General features: G+C 40.5%; 1 protein-coding gene across 1 annotated transcript in view; it reads left to right on the forward strand.

Annotated features, from left to right (window-relative positions):
* Positions 1-24,231, forward strand: part of opa1 (OPA1 mitochondrial dynamin like GTPase) — a 38,765-nt gene that overhangs the window by 4,424 nt on the left and 10,110 nt on the right. Inside the window, 27 exon segments of the mRNA XM_030083662.1 lie at positions 923-1,005; positions 2,413-2,568; positions 4,427-4,480; positions 4,813-4,917; positions 5,196-5,282; positions 5,600-5,713; positions 5,958-6,038; positions 6,123-6,197; positions 6,283-6,354; positions 7,228-7,327; positions 7,414-7,434; positions 7,437-7,542; positions 7,619-7,634; positions 7,927-7,999; positions 8,188-8,260; positions 8,354-8,469; positions 9,422-9,486; positions 9,767-9,843; positions 10,796-10,961; positions 11,475-11,627; positions 11,883-11,991; positions 12,438-12,503; positions 12,506-12,516; positions 12,655-12,795; positions 12,895-13,011; positions 13,094-13,187; positions 13,628-13,738. Of these exon segments, the coding sequence (XP_029939522.1) occupies positions 923-1,005; positions 2,413-2,568; positions 4,427-4,480; positions 4,813-4,917; positions 5,196-5,282; positions 5,600-5,713; positions 5,958-6,038; positions 6,123-6,197; positions 6,283-6,354; positions 7,228-7,327; positions 7,414-7,434; positions 7,437-7,542; positions 7,619-7,634; positions 7,927-7,999; positions 8,188-8,260; positions 8,354-8,469; positions 9,422-9,486; positions 9,767-9,843; positions 10,796-10,961; positions 11,475-11,627; positions 11,883-11,991; positions 12,438-12,503; positions 12,506-12,516; positions 12,655-12,795; positions 12,895-13,011; positions 13,094-13,187; positions 13,628-13,738 (2,442 nt within the window).

Below are 24,231 nucleotides of genomic sequence, written 5' to 3' on the forward strand. Positions count from 1 at the left end.
GCACACAACAAGACTGGCTAATATGTTAATGGAAAGACTGAATTTGTACCTAGGCTCGCCATGACAGATTGAGCCAATCCTCTGGCTGTGAGTCATAAAGAGAGCAAAGGCGTGTCCCTGCTCGGTTCATACCTTACCTTTGAGATTCCACACGCCCAATACTTTCTCTTCTTCTTTGTTATTTATACTTCGATCTTTAGTGTAGTTCTTTGTGTGGTTGCTACAATTTACCATCAACAATCACACAATATTTATAACCTCTGTGAACCCCTTGTTCATGAGTAGAGAGATTGTAATTGATGCATGGCAGTAACGGCATGTTCATTTACTTATGTTCTATCTATACGCTGTTCTGGCAAGGTGTCCCTGGATTTTGCAATGATCCCAAATTTATATTTGATTTTTTTTTTTTTTATTTCCTTTATCGTGTTATGCTAGGTTTATTTTGAAAGCTAAACTAATGGTAGTAACAGCATTCTGTGTACACCTCAGTCAAACAACTAATGTATCTTTAGCTTTCTGTTATCACAAAATTTATTAACAAGGACACCGAGTAGAATCATTACTGTAGAATAATTGGCCATGTTTTTTAATCAGTGTTTCTGTTGGTGTGCCCCGTGCCTTTTCAATAATTTCAATGGACTGCTTTTACTGATTCCTGTTAAAAAAAAAAAACAAAAAAAAACTGTTGGTTGTGTCTTTATCAGTGGCACATTTTCCAAACATTTTAATTTTTGTCATCCTAATTTTTATTTATCTAATCATAGGCATGCTTTTTTGGAGAGCCTTCTGGACTTTCTAACTGTAAACATGTTTTTTCTTCAGCTTGATCCTGTTCAGTATGCAGTCATCTTGCCGCACTTTCATCAGTAAACCTATTTTGGGTTGTTCTTTTTTTTTTTTTTTTTGTCTCCTCTGGTAGAAACTTCAGGCGATCCACCGCTAAAAGCCACAGATTCTTCCTCTGCAGCCTCACATGATGCCAGTGACAAGCAGTACAAAAAGGCAAGTTGAATCAACCTTTAGACACTCCTCAGCTTGTGTGCTTGATACACCTCCACAGCTTTGTCTCACTCAACTCATGTCTGCAGCTTGGCTACTTTTCACTTCAGCTGCAGAAAATGACATACGTTTAAATAAATTGTTGGTAAAGAGCGATTGGCTGTTGAGAGACGATGACTTTCAGCAGTCATACAATACTTACTGTTACATCTTACATGCTAAATTTAGGACTTTGTGTTCACACAAAGTACTCGGACTCCTCAGTGCCTCTGTGTATTTTGTATTTAATTGTTTTGGACCATGATTTTATCCATGGAGTTTTTCCTGAATGTGAAGAATCTCATACTGGCTCACTGGAAATCAGCCTTTTTCCAAGAAAAGCTTTCTCATCACTCCAAAGTTTCTACATGTATTGTGAAAAGGGGTTTCTTTAACACACATATGTTTGCACATGCTGTTAAGTGTGATAAGTTATTTCACATTGATACAGAGGTGCCTTAGTATTTCATATCTAATCCTAACCCTCATTCATGGACAGAGTTATTGCGCTTACCTTTTTATTGGGAAATATTATTTTGATAAAGCACATTTTTCCCTATGTGTGTCTTGTTGAACTCTTTGTTCATTTTGTGTTTCATCCTGCTTACTCTCTGTCTTCATGTTTGAATTTTCCATGTCTTTTCATATGGCTTCAACAAAATATTGACTTTATAAGAAACAAAAGATGTAAAAAAAAGATTTTGCTTCCCTGTGCTTTGCAGTCATGGTCTTCAACATGAACAACTTGATGTTCCTTTTCAAACTGCATTTTAACAGGTTTCATGTGCACATTTCTCAGAGTGAAAAAGGAAAAAAAAAAAAAAACAACCCAGAACAAATGAAATGGTCTAATCTGTCACTTTGGGGAAACCCTGCGCTCAAGCAGATTTCAGCTGCTGTTCAATATGCTCTGTGCTTTGCTCCTGTAGATCCCACGCTTGCTTTGCTTATTCAATCATCTTCAGCATCATCAAGAACGCTGCCTAACGCCACGTTGCAGCACATTGACACAAACATCAGAAGCTGGTTATTTATAGCTGCAGGAGAAAAAGAGTTTGTTCCCTCAATGATGAAGATGGGTTCCAGTATTTTGAGACATTACTTTGAATCATTAATTGAGGCTGGTGCATGATGGTGAGGAAAGACTCTTGCTGAGAGGTACTGGTTGGCTTGATGTTTGTGGCAAGGTTATCAAAGCCAAAGACTTTCGACCGTTTTGAATGATATAGTTTGTCATAATTGTGACTGAGACAAAGGCCTTGTCTCCTCTGTCGTAGTCCTGCGTCGGCCCGCCTGGCCGACCAGCCCTGTGGCTGGTTGTTGTTTTTGTTGCTCCGCCTACTTCTTTCTCACTATGACGTACCCCAGCAGGGTCTGCTCGGGGAGCTCATTCTTATTCAGCAGCAGATCCAGCGGCATGAGGAGGAAGTTCGACGGGCCGCCGCGGCCCATAGCGCGTCTCCCCCGCCGCCAGAGCCTGCTCCCAGTCCGCCTCCGAACCCCAGCCCCCCTCAACAGAAGCGAAAGGTGAAGGTCCCACCCCACTTAGATCCGCCCCATCCCACCAGCGGCTTCTGTAAGATTACTGCCAAAACAGTGGATGAGATCATTTTTAAATATTTAATTTCTGTGAGGAGTCCTTGAAATTTTGCAGTAACTTGATGCCAGGCTGAAAAGCAACTTTTCACTGGCGTTTCTGACTGAAAGTGTTCCGGGTTACAGTTAGGCTGTCAGGCCTCTGACTACAGCGAGTGTTCCTGAAGTGTGCTCTGCTGAATGCTTTCACACACCAAACATTGATATTCAGATATACCATGGAGTCTGTTTGACGGTATGTCGGGAAGATGTGATTCCAGTGAAGTGACGAGAGTTTCAGCCGGTGTAAAGTAGCTCAAGCTAACATCAAAGAAGGATCAATCTGGATCTTGAGAATAATAAAATTAAAAGTCAGTTCATAAATGTATCTTACTTAAAGAGTCTGTTATGACAAAAGTAATCAGGCACTGCATGGTGAAGTTATAAACATAGCACCGTTTACAAATGAGCAAAATCAAGATGCCTCACAGGAACATGAAAACACATCGAAACAAAACATTAAATTAACATTAACACAACCGTATACAGGGATTAGACACAACAGCGAAGACTGCAACCGAATCATTTATTCGCACAATAAGTATTTCCATCATATCGTCTGTTAGCAATGCAATCCCTCATAGTTAAAATGATCTGCTGCTGTCTGTTTGAATTTAACCTTTTCTTGGCTTGTACTTTAAGGAAAGCTGTAAGATCTTTAAATTAATACGAAGCCAAATAGCATTAGCAATAGCAGAATGTGGATTTAAATTTCAATTTAAACTACAAAATTGCTTTGTCGCATTATACGCTTAATGTTCTCAAATCGGTAGTTCAGATAATCTTCCCTGTTCATTCACTGTAGTCCGTCCTCTACATAATTCGAAGTGATCTCCACTTACCACTTCCGTCGTTCGTCAGGTTGGTATCACGGTCTGCCTCAGCCGTGGGGCCGTACAGCGGATATGGCTGAACTTTGTAGGGTGGACTGAGAGATACAGCGCTATTAGCTCAGCTCTTAATTTACCAGTCCCTGGGCCACCATAAGCATGGCATGGGGTTGAGTGGCAACCTGCTGCATGGTGTGAACTGCACTTTCTGAAAATACCATGAATAAACATATCTTTCATTCTGAGGAAGCATAAATACATAGCTTGATGAACAGTGGTGGTTATTTCAGTGTCAAGCTAAGTTCTCTCATGGATGACAAACTCTTCAATATACACTTGTGGCTAAAGGGTAATTCATAAAACCGTCATTACTTCACAGTTATGTTTTTTACAGTCTGTTGTTTGGTTTAGGACTAGTTTTTGATCAAGTAATGTGGTTTCTCTCTTAAATTTCTTCTTCTGCTGCCACTCTCATCCATTTGTGTATGCTCTGTCTCCTGCTGTCTGTCCTGCTTCTCATCCTAACAATCACATTCAAAGTGTATGAAATCTCTAATTCTGCTAAATCATGAAAAGACTTGAATTATTCTGTGATTAATTTCACACAAATGTTTTGGGGCTCACTCTGTGATTTGTGCCTGTTTGAAAATCATAGCTTGTTGATTGAAGCTGAGAAATGCCAGAATGTGGTGTCCCCGAGATTGTGGTTCCTCTCTTCATGGATCGACTTAATTTTCAACTGTGGTTCTCTTGGTTAACTCAATGTGCACGAGCTGAACTTCTGTGTGCTGTTGGGTTTTGATTCCTGTGAAATTGAACAGCGAAAGTAACGGGAAGCCCTTTATTTCAACACATATATTAAGTAGGCACTAACACAACTTGTTGCTGTTGTTTTTCTTTCTTTCTATTTTAATGTTTAGTCTTCTGACAAAGAAAAGATAGACCAGCTTCAGGAAGAGCTGCTGCGTACTCAGGTACAGTGGGACTTTTTTCCGTTAAATACCCATATCACTTTTTTTCACTTCAGATTTTGTGAGATCAGAGGTGTTTTTTGTTGTATTTCCATTAAATAAAATAACTTTGGAAAAAGTCTTGGATTTTGCAGTGAAAATGGTTAAAATCCTCCTACTCTCCAAACAATTCTTTTAGCATTTAGGTCGCTGCTCACAGTAAATACTTAGAGAATAGCTGTCGCCTCACCTAAAAACAGCTGTAGTACGTCAGTTCTACCATGAGGTTTTTGGCACATTTAAAAGCAAAACATTCCTTTGAAGGTGTTGATTTGATACCTCTGTTTATCCTTTAGCTAAAATATCAGCGCATGTTGGAGAGGTTGGAGAAGGAAAATAAGGAGTTGCGGAAAGTTGTGCTGCAAAAGGACGATAAGGGAATTCACCAAAGGAAAGTGAAGGTGAGTCATCTGTTCACCTTCATCTGTGAAGCTGAACATTTTACCAACTCATCGGTCATGTGCTCTGAATTCTACTTTGTTGCTCATGAATATAAGTTCAATAAATTACTTGTAACATACATAAACAAATACACATTGAGTCATTGATTTACATTACCATTATTTTAAAATTTGTTAAATTATTACCCTGCCGTTTCAAACTATTTGTTGTACAGGTGTGATTGTAATGTGTGGATGCATGTCATGGATATTGATTATGGTGCTGCCTTCTCTTCTAGAAATCCCTCATCGATATGTACTCTGAAGTCCTGGATATCTTGTCTGACTATGATTCCAACTACAACACCCAGGACCACTTACCCAGGGTGAGGAACAAAGTTATGAACGAGATGATTCCTCGGATTAGGATGATTTTACTATTTGTGGTGCCTCGCAAGCTGTCGACAAAGATGCAAATTTCAAAAGTGCTCCTTTGTTTGTTCTCGCGAAAGACGTATCTTCAAATAAATTAATTCCGCACAATATTTCTGCTATATTAAATTTACACTCTCATAATCTAATTTTCCTTTTCCAATGTCATGATTAGGTTGAGTGTAAGATCTATGTATATTTTTTGTTAACCCTTTCATGTATGTAAGTGCTGTGATTCTGCTCTGAGCCGCTCTCTGATCTTGTATTTCAGGTGGTTGTGGTTGGCGATCAGAGTGCTGGAAAGACCAGTGTGCTGGAGATGATTGCCCAGGCCAGGATCTTCCCGAGGGGCTCTGGAGAAATGATGACGCGCTCTCCAGTCAAGGTGTGTCTAATGTGGCATTTTAATTTAAAAAAAAAAAAAAAAAACAGAGGAGCCATGTTTGCATGTCCTTATGCTACATTTTCCATTGGAATCTTTGACTTGGACATTAAATTACAGTAAAGACATATTTCTCAACAAGGACTGTAGTTACTGCTTTTAAATTAAGAAATGTATGTTGTTTGTGAATGCGAATTACCCAGTTTGCGTTTATATTGTTTTACAAGTCTTGTTTTTCCCCCTGCAGGTGACACTAAGTGAAGGCCCACACCATGTGGCCATGTTTAAAGACAGTGGCCGAGAGTTTGACCTGACCAAAGAGGAGGATGTAAGACATACAGTGAACATTCATGAAGCAAAAAAAAGGGGGGGAAAAAACCCACTTTTCCACGTTGTCTTTTTTCCCCTGCAGCTGGCTGCTCTGAGGCACGAGATTGAGCTGAGGATGAGGAAGAGTGTGAAAGAGGGACAGACGGTCAGCTCTGAGGTTCGGCACAGTCCTTCAGACTTTTTATAAAAATGTGTTCGGAGTTCATGTCATCAGATAGTCAAGTACATGTTTTCTCCTTTAGACCATATCTTTGAGTGTCAAAGGCCCGGGAATCCAGAGAATGGTGCTGGTTGACTTACCAGGTGTTATCAGTGTGAGTATGCTTCCTTTATTGTAGCTAAATTGTTTTTGCTTTGAATTTACCTTATTGCAAGCTATTTGTATGGATTTGTGAAATTTAATTCATTCTTTACTGTTTTTACACTTTACCTCAAAGATTTTATTACTAATTTAAGAAGCATCACAGATTATTGGAACTTTTCTTTTGAGCGAACGTTATCCCATGAAGATTTATCAATGTGTCCAAAAATTATATTTGTGACTGATAATCTTAAAGGCACATTAAGGAGTTTGCATGTTTTATGCGAAACAACGGCCCCTGCAGGCCTTGGGTGTAACTGCAGCTTAGTGAAACACTCGTGCCTGTAGCTTGCGTCCATGTACGTGCACGGAAGAGGGGGACTCCTTCCTTGCTCTTTTAGTAGCGCTCGAGTAAAATTTAAGTTTCTTTTGCCTGGTGGGGTCTGTGCTGGAGTTGTGGCAGTGCTAGAAGCCAGTCTTTTCTTACTTTCTGCAAGCTCCATCCTCAATACTGCTCAGTTGTTGCTCGCTAAGCATCTGGCGGAGTAATGGCGGACAAAATGAAACTTAAGGATATCAGGTCAGTGGGAGCGCGCATTACGTCACATCATCTCAAATTCTCCCCAAAAAAATGCTGGTGCCGGACCGGCACTGCAACTTTCAAGTGACAATTTAAAGCTGTTAGCGGTACTTGCAATGAATATGTCAGGGCACATTGTACACATCATTAAAAATGTGTAACATATTTATGGTGGCAAATAAGTATTTTTAAAGTAGAAAAACTCCTTAATGCATCTTTAAATATTTAACATGTTGGATTTTTTTTTTAAGAATAAAAATCATTACCTGCATATGTAAATTTTAATTTAATGTGCACCTTTGGCAGACGGTGACCACTGGCATGGCTTCAGATACAAAAGAAACCATCTTCAGCATCAGTAAGGCTTATATGCAAAACCCCAATGCAATCATCCTCTGCATCCAAGGTGAGTCATGAACTCCTATTTAGAGAGAAGTAACTACTCTGAATTAGGTAGTTGATCCATTTGAATGCTGAACGCTCCTGTTCTAGATGGCAGCGTGGATGCAGAGCGAGTATTGTCACAGACTTGGTGAGCCAGATGGACCCTCAAGGGAAGAGGACCATCTTTGTCCTAACCAAGGTGGACTTGGCTGAGAAGAATCTAGCCAGCCCAAGCAAGTAGTAATAGCCCTGAGAAGTACTCCAGAAATTTTACCTTATATGTAGATAAATAACCGTGCAAATATACATTTAGCTACTTCATCACAAGGGTAAAACTTTTTTCATTCCACATTGAATTAGTGCATCGTTACACTGTTGTGGTTTGTAGTTATAAAGTGTGAAGCCATGTTGATTCCTTTTTGAAAGAACAACGCATAAACAGCAAGCACATTTTCAATAAGCAGACTTTTATTTACCTAACAGTTAAATTTGCACATTTCCTCCTCCTTTTTTGGCATTAGTCACCATAACATGCCATTCAAAGATATTCCACAAGAGGGCGCTCCGACCTCGTGATTGAACAATATTGTCATCTGGGTCTTTAATTTGTGTCTGATTCAGATCCAGCAAATAGTGGAAGGAAAGCTGTTTCCCATGAAAGCCCTGGGTTATTTTGCTGTTGTCACAGGAAAAGGTAACATCTAACACCTAATATTCTTGTCTGCTCTGAATTAGTTAAATAACAGTTTATATGGATGATTTCCAACCTGAGGTATACATGTGTTTTTTTTTGGTCCTCTCTGACTACAATTAAGTTGTGTTTAAGTAGTTGGTTTTACTTTGTATTAAATTGATTTTTTTTCATGTTGGCTGTAAATCCAGGAAGCACTGGTGAGAGCATAGATGCCATTAAAGACTATGAGGAAGACTTTTTCCAGAACTCCAGATTACTGAGGTAAATCATCTGTTTATCACATTTCACTAACTATAATCCTCGAGCCGAGGGAATATGTCAAAGTTAATTTAAGCATATTCTGTTCGTAACTAGGGATGGCATGCTGAAAGCCCACCAGGTAACGACAAAGAACTTGAGTCTGGCTGTTTCCGACTGTTTCTGGAAGATGGTCCGAGAGTCTGTGGAGCAGCAAGCCGATGTTTTCAAAGGTATGACTGAACTCAGTGGCTAACTTTCCAACCAAGCAGGACTCCCTTCATCATTTTTATAAACATCTACATCCAGTACCAGAGGTGTCATCTCTCCCCGGTGTTTTGTTCTGCTTGAGGTGATTCAGAATTGTTGAATTTTATTCATTGTGAAGAGAAGAGGTGATGTTTCCTGCTTACTTCTGACTCCTTACTGTCTCTGTATTGGTCTTCTTCAGACCATCCTGTCACACATCCCCATTCCCTCTGTCTTGCCTTCCAACCACAATTAGTATAGACAATCACAAGCCCATTGCTAACAGCACCAATGATTTATGGCCATGAGACTGCAGTTCCCACAGGCCCATTGTGTTGCGTATTGATCCATATCCCATCAGATCACACGCAGCCGGCTTCCATACTCCATTCGTGGCGCCACTGCGGCTCCACATACCAGCAATTACCCTAATCTCCACTGTGGTTAGGGAGCTGCGAGAAGGGGCAGCAGGCCTGGTGTGCTTTCGTACGTGTCTCCATGTCTGTTTGCATACATGAGAGCTAAAACTCTTATTTCTGATGGAGTGTGTGTGATTGGCCCCATTGCTTCTCCTCTTAGGGGACCAGTTAAGGCAGAGAGTGTGCACTGTCCTCACCCGCTTTTTATTAAAGGATAGACACCATTACCAATCTGAAAGCTGCCTTTACATCATACCTAGTGGAAACAACGTGTGTATGTGTGGTTGTGTGTGGCCACTGCCTGTTGATTGTATTGAAATTGCTGTTTGATGGAATGTAATGTCAAAATGGTGAAAAAGCGATAAAAACATTCAGGAAACAAGTTTGACCACTGCCTGCACATTTTATCTCATTTCTTACAAAACCATTAAGCTTCTAACTAGATCTTGTATCAGTGTTTCAGTTGTTTGTTCATATTGTTTGAGCCACATATTAATTGTCATTGTTCACTCCTTAGCTTCACGATTCAACCTGGAGACAGAATGGAAGAACAACTACCCTCGTTTGAGAGAACTCGACAGGGTAAGAGAAGTGAACAGCAATTCCATTTGGCTTTTACTTTGAAGTCACCACATAAGATGTTCTTGATCATTTATGAATTATTGTCACTGGACAACGCATGCAAGTAGATTCTAATACATTTAACATTTTTATTTCAACAATATGTTTGAATTGATTAAGTTTTGGCCCTCTTTCCCTGAAATATTTGAAAAGTGCAGTCAGTAAGCCTGTGTTCAGTTCATCACTGGTGTATGATGGTGGTAAAGATTTTACATTTGTTTCTGTTTTTGTTCCCCCACAGAATGAACTCTATGAAAAGGCCAAAAATGAAATCTTGGATGAAGTCATCAGTTTGAGTCAAGTGACTCCACAACACTGGCAAGTTAATGAGCTGATGCCCTGTATTCATTGTTTCAAAACATTTGTATTCTTGCTACAATACCGCATGAAGGCCCTGAAGAGGTTGCACACGGTGGAAGCTGAGCAGTGTGAAGTTGTTACGTCTTAGTCTTAACCTAAAGTCAATTAGATCATGTATTTGTAGCCAGTCCAGCACTCAGCCATCCATGAGTTTGAACCTTTTATCCTGAGACCAACTGCAGATCTCACTCCTCCTGCGTTTGCGTGAATAAATGCACAGTTATACCTTTCTACAACTAGGAAATCCTCACCTAAATTAGATGTATGCATGTTGTTGTGGCTGTCCCCTGTGTGCGTGCCATCACTTTCTCCTGATCGATAGTCTGATGAATGGCCCGCGGACGGGAACAGGGGTGGCCCTGTTAGCCAGCCAGCACAATTGGAGATAGCGCTTATTGACAGTGAGGAGTGCTAGCTGGAACAAAAGGAGAGCCTAATGAAATATGAACGTGCGTTTATGATAAATGAGAGAGGTTCAGCAGTGTTCTGATCTCAGGAGTACTTGAGACTCAAGGGGGCTTAGTTTTGTTTTCATAGTCACTGCCATAAGAGGGAGAGATAGAGGGGCACTGTTAACACTGTCTTCGTCTAGCTGTACTGGAATTTACAGTGAAGTACACATGTGGTGGTTCAGATTGCACAATTGGAAACTTCTCAGACAAGCACAATTCCTCTGGTCTCATTGTTTCTCTACTCAACTGTAAAGACTTCACACTTCTCAGGTAGAGGAGTCACACATGCTTCAGTGGACATTTCTTCATTTATAATATGACAGATCCGTAAATCATTAAGAGTATCTAATGGAAACATCCAAGTTTAAATGCATGTTGCTTGAAGACAAAGAATGTAACTTAAGAACAACCACAAATGACAGATGATATGAAAGTTTATGGTTTTTTGTTTATTGTAGGGAAGCCATTCTGCAGAAGAAGCTGTGGGAGCGGGTTTCCACACATGTTATTGAGAACATCTACTTACCTGCTGCCCAGACTGCCGACTCTGGGACGTTTAACACAACTGTAGATATCAAGCTCAAGCAGTGGACTGACAAACAGCTGCCACACAAAGCATTGGAGGTAATGCAACTGGTCGTATTATGATTCAGCTTGTTCAAATAAATTGTTGAATGTTGCTTAATATAAATTAAGCTTTAAGTTGTTTTTGGATTTGTGTGTGTGTGTGTGTGTGGTGTGTGTGTGTGTGTGTGTGTGTGTGTGTGTGTGTGTGTGTGTGTGTGTGTGTGTGGTGTGTGTGTGTGTGTGTGTGTGTGTGTGTGTGTGGTTGTGTGTGTGTGTGTGTGTGTGTTGTGGTGTGTGTGTGTGTGTGTGTGTGTGGGTGTGTGGTGTGTGTGTGTGTGTGTGTGGGTGTGTGTGTGTGTGTGTGTGTGTGTGTGTGTGTCTGTGTGTGTGTCTGTGGTTTTTAAATTAATAAATCAGAAATATTTGTTTTTGCATGTGTGTTTTGTGTGTTACTGTTGTTTTCCACACACAATTTCTTCATTCTTCTTCGTAGTTGCTGATGAATTTAGCAAAAGATGATATAGAGCCTCCTCTTCACTTGATATAATTGGTGTGCTTTGCCCCCATTAGGTTGCCTGGGAGACGTTGCAGGAAGAGTTTGCCCGCTTCATGGCTGAATACAGAGGCAAAGACCAGGATGACATTTTTGACAAGCTGAAGGAAGCCGTAAAGGACGAGAGCATCAAAAGGCACAAGTGGAATGAGAGAGCCATGGACAGCCTGGTAAACACACACTAAATCCACCACAACTATTACAAGACACACACAAAAAACACATATGACTGTTGATTTAGCTTGGTGAAAATTGACAAAGTAACATGAAAAATGTGCCAATATTGAAACAAAGAAGCTGATTTTAACTGAGTGGAGGAAACAAAGCCTCTACTACCCGTTTAAATATATGATTTAGTTTGTGAAATATCCTGCTGTTAAACTGTTGTGCATTTTTTTCTCTTGCTCATTGTGTGGTTGTGTTAGCGGGTCATCCAGCACAATGCCCTTGAAGACCGATCCATTACAGACAAGCCTCAGTGGGATGCAGCAATCCAGTTCATGGAAGAAACCTTACAGTCACGTCTCAAAGACAGTAAGTTGGCTATGAAAACTTCACACGTTGTCACTCATCTCCCCAGTACTACATGCCCCAATGTCAAAACATTTACTCTAATTTGTTTTTAGTATTATCAACATATATAACAAAGTTTCCCTTCACTGATGTTATTGTAATGCAACCCATGATTATACTCAGTTTCTGAAACGGTGAGTTTTAATCCTTTGACACTAAAGACGGCAAGTTCTTACTTTGCTCCAGATTTCCTTCCATGCCTGCCTTCATCTGCTGCCGTTTCAGTTACACATGTCTACTAGTGTTTAGAGAGGTTTAAGAGCAGTTTTCTGTGCTGCTACATGAGAAACTGTCCTGTGTTTGTTAATAATTATTGTATTATTGAATACTCTGAAATCATACATGCATTACAATCTCATTTTGTTTGTCTCTGTCGCTCTGTCTTTTTCATTCCTCTCCTCCTGCAGCTGATTCAGTAATAAGAGATATGGTTGGCCCAGACTGGAAAGAGAGGTGGATGAGCTGGAAGAACCGTACCCAGAACAGGTCAGAACAGCAGTACTCAATTCAAATGGCAAAAGCCTCTTACGAAATGTCCGGAACTTTGTTTGATTTCCTTTTGTGGCTAAGAATTCTTTTCCCAACAACAAGACAAAAATAATGTGCTCGTCTTTGACCCTCTAGCACATTCGCAATGAAACGAAAAACGAACTTGAACGCCTGCTCAAGCTGCACGACGACCACACGGCTTACTTGGCCAACGACGAAGTCACCACAGTCAGAAAGAACCTGGAGGGACGATCGGTAGAAGTTGACCCAGTGCTGGTGAGATTGATATTTATGGAGTTTAAGATAAGAAATGTACGATTCCGTGCGTTTGGCTTACTATTCACCACCTGCTGAAATGCTCCCACTCCTCTCCAGATCAAGGACACATGGCATCAGCTGTACCGGAGGCACTTCCTGCAGAGAGCGTTGGCCCACTGCAACCTCTGCAAACGAGGTTTCTACTACTATCAGAGGCACTTTGTTGACTCTGAGGTAAAGCAAAAGATGAGGGTGATTGTTTGTCCTTGTTTTTAAGGTCATGTGTGAACAGTCTTGACTTTTTGTTTTTCCCCAGCTGGAGTGCAATGATGTGGTTCTGTTCTGGAGAATCCAGAGGATGCTGGTCATCACAGCCAACACTCTCCGGCAACAGCTCACCAACACTGAGGGTAAGGAGGCAAGACTGATAGAAAGTAGAATAAAGCCTTAAAGAGAAGTTTTTAGTGTTTTTTGTAATGATTTATGAAGTTTTAAAATTGTATGTTGAATACACAATGCGAGTTGTTAAACAAAGCTGGTCATTTTTCAGACTGTTTTAAATATTTGTGAGTTATGCACCAATAAAGAAGATTTAGTGCTGGCTGATTTTTGCTAGTCACAGTTTCTTTGAGGTTACTGGAGCAGTGTCAATATTCACCTGATGAAAAATGTAATTTTTAAAGCAGCGAGTTGTGAAATCAGACATTTCCCTTTCAATGTATCTGAAATGATTGAAAGAAAATGGTGATCACAGACGGACTAAAAAATCAAATGCATTGTTGTAGGATAAGCATTGATTATGACTGTATGATTGTTACCTCTGTGTGTGATTGTATAATCGTTTCCTCAGTGCGCCGGTTGGAAAAAAATGTGAAGGAGGTGCTGGATGACTTTGGTGAAGACACGGAGAAGAAGATCCAACTCATTACTGGCCGACGAGTCCAGCTGGCGGAGGATCTCAGTAAGACACACAGCACTGCAGGACGTTCATCACTCACTTTGACATTAAAATCCACAGAAACACACGTTGTTCACATTTTCAACTTGTAGCTTGATATGAGGTTCATACTTGAGTGTGAAGGATTGTTGTCCAAAGAACTAAAAAATAGTTGAAGCTAGTGAGCCTTTAATACTTTCATTAACATACGTGTTGAAGAAATTCTTCATGGTAGCTCTCAAAGTGGTCAGAAGGGGGCAGTCGTGCTTCAGGAATTTGTATTATTTCATCTCGGACTCAGAGTAGCACATCAAGCTGACAGTACATGCCGCTTAAATTGACTTGGATGTCAAGTAGTCAGCTGCTTTTCACAAGCTCTTATCTTTATCCTTCTTCAGGCATGCAGTTGTTTCACATGAACGGGCAGCAATGCCTACATGTAAATCCATGTTAAAATTTTAATTGAAGTTGTGCAACTTAAATGATTCTTGCCCACATTTGGGTCCAGAATCAGCATCTTTGACCCATTATGTTTAGAACCTTCATGTGCGAATGGCCCCAGGAGACAGGATATTAATATACTCGTCACACACAGCTGTGATGACAGCCATCATTCCTCGTTTGGTTTTCCTACAATATAACTGGTGACTTTAACTGACCCGTGTTACTGAAGGGAGGTCAGTGTGTTTTTGTGTCTCAACAGTGCGGAATTAACTATGTCATGAAAAGATGGAATAAGTTTGAATTCTGTATCAGTCCGTGTCAGTATTGAATTCGCCCAGGGTTTCTCCCTGAACTTCACCAAGTGTGTTTAGTCATTTAAATAGGAACATACTGAATGAAAATCACTCTCTGCTTTTTAAATATTTGTTAAAAACATGATTCCAGTGATGAAATATCGCCACAGTCTTTCAAAGCAAACAAAAAAGACTGCTTACTTGTTAGAAAAAAGTGACATAAATTAATGCACTATTTACCTTGATTTTGTTGATCAAGTGACTCATAACCTGCAGCAGAGTTTACAAACCTTATGCACTAGACCCACAGTTGCGATAACTGCGCATTGATTTGTGTGTGGCCTGTCTGAGTCAGAACACCAGCATTGTTCTGGCCTCAGTTTCAGCTTGATGGGTCATGGTGAGCAGAGATGTATATAGGGGATTTCAGAGCTATTGCACTCCCGCATGCCAGCACCACACATACCACTAACTACCCCTCCAGTGGTTGCGTGTTCGTCATGTGTGAGACTGTACCACCAGTTGCATGAGCAGACTGCGCGCATGTTATCCGCTGCTGCCCTGGATCTCTAAATCATGAGAGCTGCTTCAGGCTGCTGGCCAGCCGTCCTGCACAACAGTTGTTGTAATGGTTATACATTAGATTGTCTGCCTAACTATGTGCCTGGTGGAGGATTTACACTTGAAGTGCTATGTGAAGAGGCCATTAAACAGGTGACCCTATTACCTTACTTGCCCTGCGTGTGATCTGTGAGAAACTTGAGTGAACTTGTGCTCTTGCTTCAGTCTGACTGTGAACTGCAGTATAGAAAATTAAAGCAGAGTTATTTACATTGGTGAGAACCTCATGGTGTAGACTGTTCACAGTAATATTATGCACTTTAGCAGCATAATCTCCTTAAAATGTTCTCTTCTTTATTTTTCTTTAAATTATTTTTGGTTTAGCTGTGTCCCTCTCAAAGCTACTACACCACTAGTCTTACCAATACCCTGGCAAAGATCATGTAAATAGACAAAGAGTTCTCTTTATCAGAAAAAAGTTTGATACACTGAAAAAACACTCCATTTGCAACTGAAACGTTGTATTGCTCTTCACAAATGAAAGAAAAAAGTGTTCAGGTAGAAGTGAAACTGATGCAGTTTTCTACAATGTCTCTTACTGGTGAAAAATTTGTATCTCAATAAGTCAGACAGTTTCAAAAAATATATTTTAAATGACCCTAAGTCTCTTGAAACCAGACGGAGCATTGTTTAGTGTCATTATAAATGACTCCTTAGAAAACTCTCTCCACAAGTCTGTGGGGCATTCTTATCTCAGATTTCCATGACTTATATAGCAAAACTAGGATAAGCAACCACAGTCAAGAGTGACTGTCTTCTGGCAGTGTTTTATGACTTCTTCAAACTTAAAGTTTTTATTTACTGTGCTATTTTTATGGCTGTTGCATCTATTTTCCTCAGGCATACCAGAGCCTCAAAAGGAGGAATAGAGATCCTACAATGGCAGATTCTCTAATTACATTGTAAAATGATGTTTTTTGTGAATTCTTGTTCTTGAAGTGCCACAATTTCTCTAAAGTGGAATGTGAAAATTTAACTACAACGATAACAATAGTTGGTTTTGGGGAAAAAATACATCTGGTACAAACTTTTATTAAAAATGTATTTTAACACTTGCCCAGTTTTTGCTAAATTAAGTAAAATATATCGCCCAACTGCTTTACACAGCGCAGTCAGTTATTTCTGCCAATTTTTTGTTTTTAACAACCTCACACACTCTAATCCTCTATCCATTCCACATTTATTTAGAAATGCCCAGACCTGTCTGGCCTTGCAAATTGTGGAAGCCAAGTCAATCCCAAACTTTTCCAAACAGGCATGACGTTCTGACTTCCCACCGCAGAAGCTTCCCCTCACTGATATGTGTGGGAGTGTGGGTTGGAGTTTGTTGTGGGAGCCAGTAAAGCAGGACCACACCTGTGCCTGCACACTGTGGCTTCTCTCAGACAGGATGATAATCTGTTTTTTTTTTTGTCCTTCATTACCAGAAATTGTTTTGCTCTTATTTAGGGAAATGATTTAGTTAGAAATGATTCAGTGTTGTGTTGTTGGGACTGAAAGTTTGAAAAATAACATTTGCATCTCTATAAAAATCAACAAAATTAGCTTAGAGTTTGAAGACAGAGCCACAATTTAAGGCTTTTGGGCTGAAAAAGTCCCCATCATTGTATAATGGTTATGCAATTTAAAACTGCCCGTCATAGCACAGAATAGCTTGAACATAGGTATATGATTAAAGTGAATTTACCTTTTATTTAAAGACGTCCAATAAATTAATTTTCATTTTCTTACCATGTCACCAGTCCTTTTTCTCCAGAAAAAAAAATAAAACTACCCCCAAAATGAATCTTATTAATCTGTTTAATCTATAAGTGTAATGTCTGGAACTGTATTTCTCAGCATGCCTATATCACTTAGCCCCTAATTTTTGTAGTGATGTCAGTTTTTTCTTTCCTCCTACATAGAAAATGTATGTTCAGAGTTTTTAGCTTTGTCAGTCTGTCAGGTTGAGTTAGTGGGTGAGTGGAGGATCTGGGTCATTAGCCGTCTGACACTTTGCACAGGGCTCTCTGTGTAATGCTGCTTAGACCTGAGTGCGTGGGCTTGGGTATGTGGGTCCATCAGTCTAGACTGAACTGCATGGCTGATGGGCTGACTTGGTAACATGCCTCAAAGCACAAAGTGAGCGACTTTTCTTGGGGCAAAAGTTTTTTGTTTGTTTTTTTTCCTTGAAACAAAAAGTTCAGATGGTGAGTTTTCTCAACACAAACTGTAAACTTGTGGTGCTCCGCACTTGCATTTACTTTTGAGTTTTCTTGCAAGTTTTTGGATTAATTAATTAATTTGCAATGACATGTCCAGTTGCTTCAATATGGTGTTGACATTTCCAGAGGCTACTTTTAATGATTCTTTGTACAGTGCTGCACTGTTTAGACAGTTGAATTTTCTATTTTTAGGAAAGACACTTAAGCCGCAAGCAGGCGAGCGAGTGTGAAGCAACTAACACAAGAGCCTTTCTCTACGGCGCTGTTTCACGTGTCGTGAGTAAAGATGGGTTACACACACCTTCTCATAGGAAAAGGTGTCTGTACTGATGTGCGAAGCAGCCCTGTTGAATAGCCTGAAATCCTTATTCCTCAGAGATTTAGTTTTGTCAATGTTTAGATGCCTAAAAAGCAGCTGGATATGTTGAACCCCCCCACCCCCCCTTCCTTCCAGATCTGTCTCCTTTTTTTTTAATTTTGCTAAAGCAGAGAAACGAGCCTGACTTCACTTGACATATTCAACTTTGAGGAAAGAAGGGATGAGGAAAAAGAAACGGAGTGAGATTGAATTTGGTGGAGGCCTAACAAAGGCAGACATTTGCTCCCAGGGGCAGTCTTCTGTTGAGCTTTATTTGCCCCCACTCGCAGAAAGCACCAGCATTACTCAGGTTACAGATACGGGTCAGGTGTGTGTTGGTGCTTTTCCACTGTCACTACCTGACACGGTTAATGAATGGCACTGTGTGCACTGTGAGGAGGTGTGTGTTTGTCAGTGAATGCCAGACCAGCTGTGTGGCACAGTGCCGTCTCTGGAGCGAAGCCCAGACCTAATGTGCAAGCGCAGCCCTTTTAGGAGACCACTGGGCTGTCGCTTGGCTGCTCCGTTGGTTTTCATTCAAACTGGGCTGTATGCGTGTCTGTGTTGTACTGAAAAATGACTGTGATCACTGATCTGAGCAAGTGTGCAGCCTCGCCGTAGTGACTCATCTGTCACATCTCTTTGAGGGTTTTTTTTGTGCTTTTTTTGTCACTGTGAGCTTCCACATATTGAATACTTAAGCACAATTTATTACTGTACTGAATAATTTCATGCAAAACATTTATTATTCATAAATGATCTTTTCAAGACTGTTGGATTTATTCAGTATATAAAACTCATTGGAATAAAAAAAAGTTGCATCATAGTTTATGTTCAGTTTATTGCTGATCTCCTCATTGTTTCTTTGTGGATGTTGACTTCTTAAAAAGTTCCCAGATTGCTTTGTAAATGGAGCCAGAACAGTTATTTCTACTTCTCCGTCCACTCCTCCTCTTCTTCTATCCTCCGTGAGCAGGAAGAACAGTTTCCAGCTGCCACTCCCTGATTGTTGGGCGTCTTCTCTGGCTTTTCAGATTGATGGAGTACTTTTGTACAAGCACCTGAAAACACACAAACACGTATTATTGTACTGGCATCTTCATTGACAGTTTGTTCTATTGATGATGCCTTGTGATTAACCGTTATCTATCAGCGTACAGGATGCATTTTCTTAAAGCTTAAAAGCACTACAGTAGTTTTGAAGAAAGACGAGTATTTTTGATCAATTGTTTTACTACTTTATGCACTAGCTGCACAAACCTGAAATATGATATAACCTTTACAGGCATTCGTTTTATTTTATTTCAGACATAATAAACTTCATTTGAATGCACATGCCCTGCTCATTGTTTCGTAACTTTTCATAACTTTATGTTCTCTAACGAGAAGCCTGTCAGCAAAGTTAACAGCTGGTGTTTATCCATAAGTCGTCCAATGCACGTCCTGCTTCAACTACAGTTGGTATTAAATTTATTTTGCTTTCACATTTTGACATCATGGGAGCAAAACAACAGCTAACAATTGATCAACAGTACCTTTGCATTGCAAAGCTTCCAACAGGACGTTCTCTGATGGAAGTGACCAGCGGGCTGCAAAAGTGTGACCCAGAGACTGGAAGGGTCACAGAAAGGCAAAGTGTTGAACGTTCCTTGGCCACATTCCACACTGATGACCGCTTCATTGTGAACAATGGCCTGCAGAAATACACGCTGAAAGCCACTCAGCTCCAGGCACATTTAAGGGAGACGAGAGGCACCAAGTTTCTCGTCAGACCACTGGAAAATGTCTGCATCAGTGTGGTCTGCATGTTAGACCACCACTGGGCCGAGGCTCGTGGTTTTGCTTGTGCCATGCAGCATTTACTCTGGACGAGGGACCAGTGGGCTCAGTGCTGTTCTGAGGAAAGTTCATTCTTGTTGATGTGGGAGACGTTAAGGTGAGTGCAGTGCATCAGCCGCTGTTGTCACTATTGAACCTATGGTGTTACAGTGTGGGCAGGTGTTTCCAGGCAATACAGAACTGCCCCAGACTTTGTTAAAACAATCCCACACTAACTGAATATAATCATTTATCCAGTCATTGTGGCCCTGCATGAACAACACCGGCCAGGTTTCATCTCCGGTTCATGTTGAGTTTCTTATTTGAGTAAGTGTCACGTGCTGAACGGGTCTAAGGGAGATAATCACCTGGCCAATGTGTAAGCTTTTTCAGGAAGTTATCAAAATACACTGGAGGTCGGGCGATTGCCACTCATGAAGCCGACAATGTGAGGCAAATTATAGATTTCGCCTTTTGTGCCGAGGTTACTTTGGGGTTAGAGAATGAAAGGTGTCAAGAGAGGGTGCTGTGAAATCAGCAATAATGTGTGAAGTGTTTGCGTGTTTGCACATGTAGTCACTTTCTCCTGTGAAAGCAGACGACAATAAAGCTCTGGTTGTCTGGGCTTGCTCACCGGAATGCCCTCTGAGCCTCGCGCTCACTTCGTTTCCTTTCATCTCCTCCTCCTCGCCCTCCTTTGAGCGGGTTCCTCGAGTGATTAGCGAGGGCTCAGTGAGAAGTACTCCTCTGTTTCCTTCTGCGTTAGAGAGGTGACGTGTCCTCTTTAGGTGTTGTGCTGCCTGTCTGTTTGAGCGAGAAGCAGTTTCAGAATGTTGCTTGTGCAAATGTTCACGATACAGTTTCCCTGTTTTTTGTTTGCTTTTTTTTTTGTTTGCTTTCGGGGTGTTCATTAGAGATTAATGCTAATGTTTCCTCAGTAAAAGAGGAAGTTTTGAAGATAGTTCAAGGGCCACATGCCTCTCAATATGATCCGAAGTGGCCCCAACCGATGAAGTGATAATAATCTCTGAATATCAACTGTTTTTACAAAATCTTTTTATAAAAAAACTAATATAATCCTTACTGTGATTTTGAGTCACCCAGAGAAACGGAAAAATGCTTCTTTTAAAGTTGATTTATTTAGTCATGTTGACTTTTCTGGATTGTCCAACTATTTCCAAAAGAAGTTCAACAATAATGGAAAATGTGGAGATGAAATAATTGGCCAGTTACCTTGAAATACCTTGCTGTAGTTTAAGGTTCACATCACTCACTCATAGATTTTATTACATGAAGCTGCACCAGTATGGTTTAGCTATTCTCATCTTGCTAGACAAGGAAGGATCTAAATCATTACCTGTTAAACCATTTCTTCCTGGATCGTGTCCCATTTGGCTAATAAGGTAATTATACAAGTGCACTTGCTCTTGAAACAAAATTTAAAGCCTTAGTCCCTGCCTATATTTATTAAAAAGAAAAAAAAAGTCTACATTCCAGGTCTATAACCACGCTGTAATGTAACTACTTTTATTGTGGTGCACAGATTTACCATCCACCGTCTTCAATTCATAAAGTTGATCTCTTTATTGCTGGCTGAATGTTGTACTACATGCAAATAAAATGTTGTCAAGCTGTACTCACTGAGAGTGAATAATCATCAATAATTGTATCCTCTGATTCTATTTAGTAACTTGTGTGTTGACGTAGCTAAAGGCAACACAGATGCAGACTTTTGGGTGTTATCCATATTTTTTGGCTGCTGTATTATTACAGTAAATCAAAGCAGAGTTTTATGAAGCTGTAGGTCCAAGACAGTTGATTTCCTGCATACATTTAGAGTGATCTTAGAAAGTTTAATGACCACATCGATGGACACTTCCGCACTGAATGTCATCTTCACACAAAATTAGTGTCTTCTTGTTCAACTTGTAAGGGAAAATCCTTTTCATGTGCGTTTGACATGCTGTGACTCAGAGGGTCTGCATTTTGGGAGTAAGAAAGAGGCTGGCTATGAGATAATGAGCAGACTGTCTTCTCTGTGGAATTAATTCATCAGCCGTTTTGTCTCCTTTAGTCATACTTTTCTGTGTACTTCTCCATCACCACCTCATTCATGATGCATTTCTTATGCATTTGTCATTCCACAACTTGAGGTTTTCCCTCTATCTCTCTACTTTGCTTTATATATAAAATGAAGCAGTAGTTGATCTATTTTGTGATATTCAACATCACTCTGGATGAGCCTTTTCGCATGTGTCACCACAGTCCAAGCTGTGAAGTTTCCTTAACAACGAAACATCCATGTATGTAGAGTATTGTGAAGGTATGTGAGCAACTGATTTAAATATTGGTACAAATGCATAAAATTGGAACTTTTAAGTTAAGTCTCTAAGTTTCTGTATTTGTGAAACCTCTTGAAAACTTTTTTCTTTTTACCTTACTACTTAACTTGAACAAAAAAAACCCCTCCTGTATACAGTATCAAATGTCTTAAGTTGTTACACATCGAACTTTTCCAAATCCCCCCCCCCCCACACACACACACACACACACACGCACACGCACACACACACACACACACACTTCAGCTTTTAACTTGTAAATCTTGTGTTTGACCTTGAGTCTCGCTCCAGGTGGTAAGCCCTACACTCCCTCCATTGTTCGTCTCAGCCACTCATTTCAATCTCATCAGTCTCATGCTCATCTCAACACTGCCTCTGTTTGTGAATTTATGTTTAATGAACAAGTTTTATCATCCATGCAACTCTCTCATGCTCCTCATTTCTTCTGTCTAATTGATTCGGCTTTTTACTTTACTGTCGTTTTATTCTTACCATTTTGTTTTCTTGACTTTAGTCTCTGCTTACTCTTTTTCTCTGATAGCAACAATTTGGAGCGGGTTGGTGACAAGCTCTCGATCAGTCAACCTAGAAAAATACCTGAACACAGCAGGAATAATGCATTTTATGTGCTTCTCTACTCATTAGTCATCCTGAATTGAGGAGTAAGCACCTAATCGTGGATTACTGGTTGTTTAAGTAACAATAATTATTTGTCTTATCACAGTTGTGTCTGTTTCTAGATTCCCTGCCAGAGTAGACTCTCAGGAAATATAGTTGAGTGAAAAAACAAAGAAACATAGCTGTGTGCTATAGATGACAGGCAATCAAGAGGTGATGATGGAAGTGGTGATTAGCAAATAAAACTACGAAGAGAATTGTGCGGCCATTTCTCATCCTCCTCAGGGAAAGAGAGAGAGTAAGTGTGGGAAAATAGGAAAGGGGAAAGATGTGGGGTGATGGGAGGGGAAGGCTTCTGTTCACATGTTCCCAGCACAGTTTCTCCACCGGGGACCCGTTCCCACTGATCATCCTGTCACTCACACACATGCACATGCAAAGATCTGACATAAGGTGCCGGCTAAGATCGGCTAATAGGAAAACCAGACAGCCCTCAGTCTGCAACAGTTTAAAAACTTCAAACTCCAAGTTGTTTTTTTTTTTTTTTCTTTTTTCCAATGTCGTAGTCATACTGCTTTTGGAAATTAATCTTAACTTGCCATTGATTTCTTGTCTTTTTTCTGTCAATGAATGAACGATAAATGTGGGTTTTGTTTGGTAGAACTATTCAGTCTAAGCATAGTTGTGAGGAAATAGACTTTACCTGCGTTAGCAAGTAACAGATTTAGTAAAGGAGGTTTCCCTGGTGGATTGTGATGAAACGTCAAGTTAAACCAGCCTCGTATCCCCAGGCTCACACAGATCCTCAGGATTAATTACCACTTAGCTTCAGTGCAGAACTGCAGTTAAGTGCAACAGGTGAGGCGTCACCTTCCATTTTAAAAAGAGATCTGAAAGCACATTTTTATTTCTTGGCTTTTAATTCAGCTTGAGATTCTGCTCTTGTTTTTACTGTTTTAATAAGGATGTTGTTCATATTGTTGTTCATAAAAATGTAAACCATTGACCCCCTGATAGTTACATGTTGAGTCAAAAGAAAGATGACACCTTTTCTTTTTCTCATAGTTGTGCATGATCAAAACCATGCACAGCAGCACAGTGATTAGCGCTCCTGCCTCACAGCAAGACATTTAAACACCAGCCGGGGCCTGCTGGGGCCTTTCTGTGTGGAGTTTGCATGTTCTCTCCGTGTGTGCGTGCATTCCCTCTGAGTACTCTGCTCCTGGATGTGAATGTGAGTGGTTGTTTGTCCCTGGGTTGTTGGCCCTGTGACAGACTATAAACTGTCCATGGTGAACCCCCCTCTTGCGGGGAAATGAAGCTGGGATTAGCTTCAGACCCCTGCGACCCTGGAAAGGACACGCGAGTTAGAAAATAGATGGATGGATAATCAGTATCACTTCTCTGTTGCAGTTAGTTGTGTGTACATGCTTTCACACTTTTCTTGAACACACATGGTGGTTTGTGTGCTGCCGCCACAGCGAGAATTTTCCTGATTCATTTCTGGTTTGGGGGATGGAGTTTGCATGTTCTCTCAATGCGTGCATGCTTTACAGGTTCCTTCCACATTCTAGAAACATGCGCTTGATGTTATTTTAGTGTATGTGTAACATGTGAATGTCCATCTCTTTGTTTGCCCTTTGAGACACTGCTGACTTGCCTTCTCTCACTGTAAGCTGGCGTCAGCGGCGGTCAGCGCAGCGCGCCATAACTGATAAATTATATTGAAGACAAATTGAATTTATTAGCAGGTAGCTCGCCGTAAGCATTGCAACTTCAGGCCTCATTCCCACATACGCGGTCACTGCGCGGGCACGGG

Source organism: Salarias fasciatus, chromosome 23, assembly GCF_902148845.1.
Source record: "Salarias fasciatus chromosome 23, fSalaFa1.1, whole genome shotgun sequence".
In the NCBI taxonomy this organism is placed as follows: domain Eukaryota; kingdom Metazoa; phylum Chordata; class Actinopteri; order Blenniiformes; family Blenniidae; genus Salarias; species Salarias fasciatus.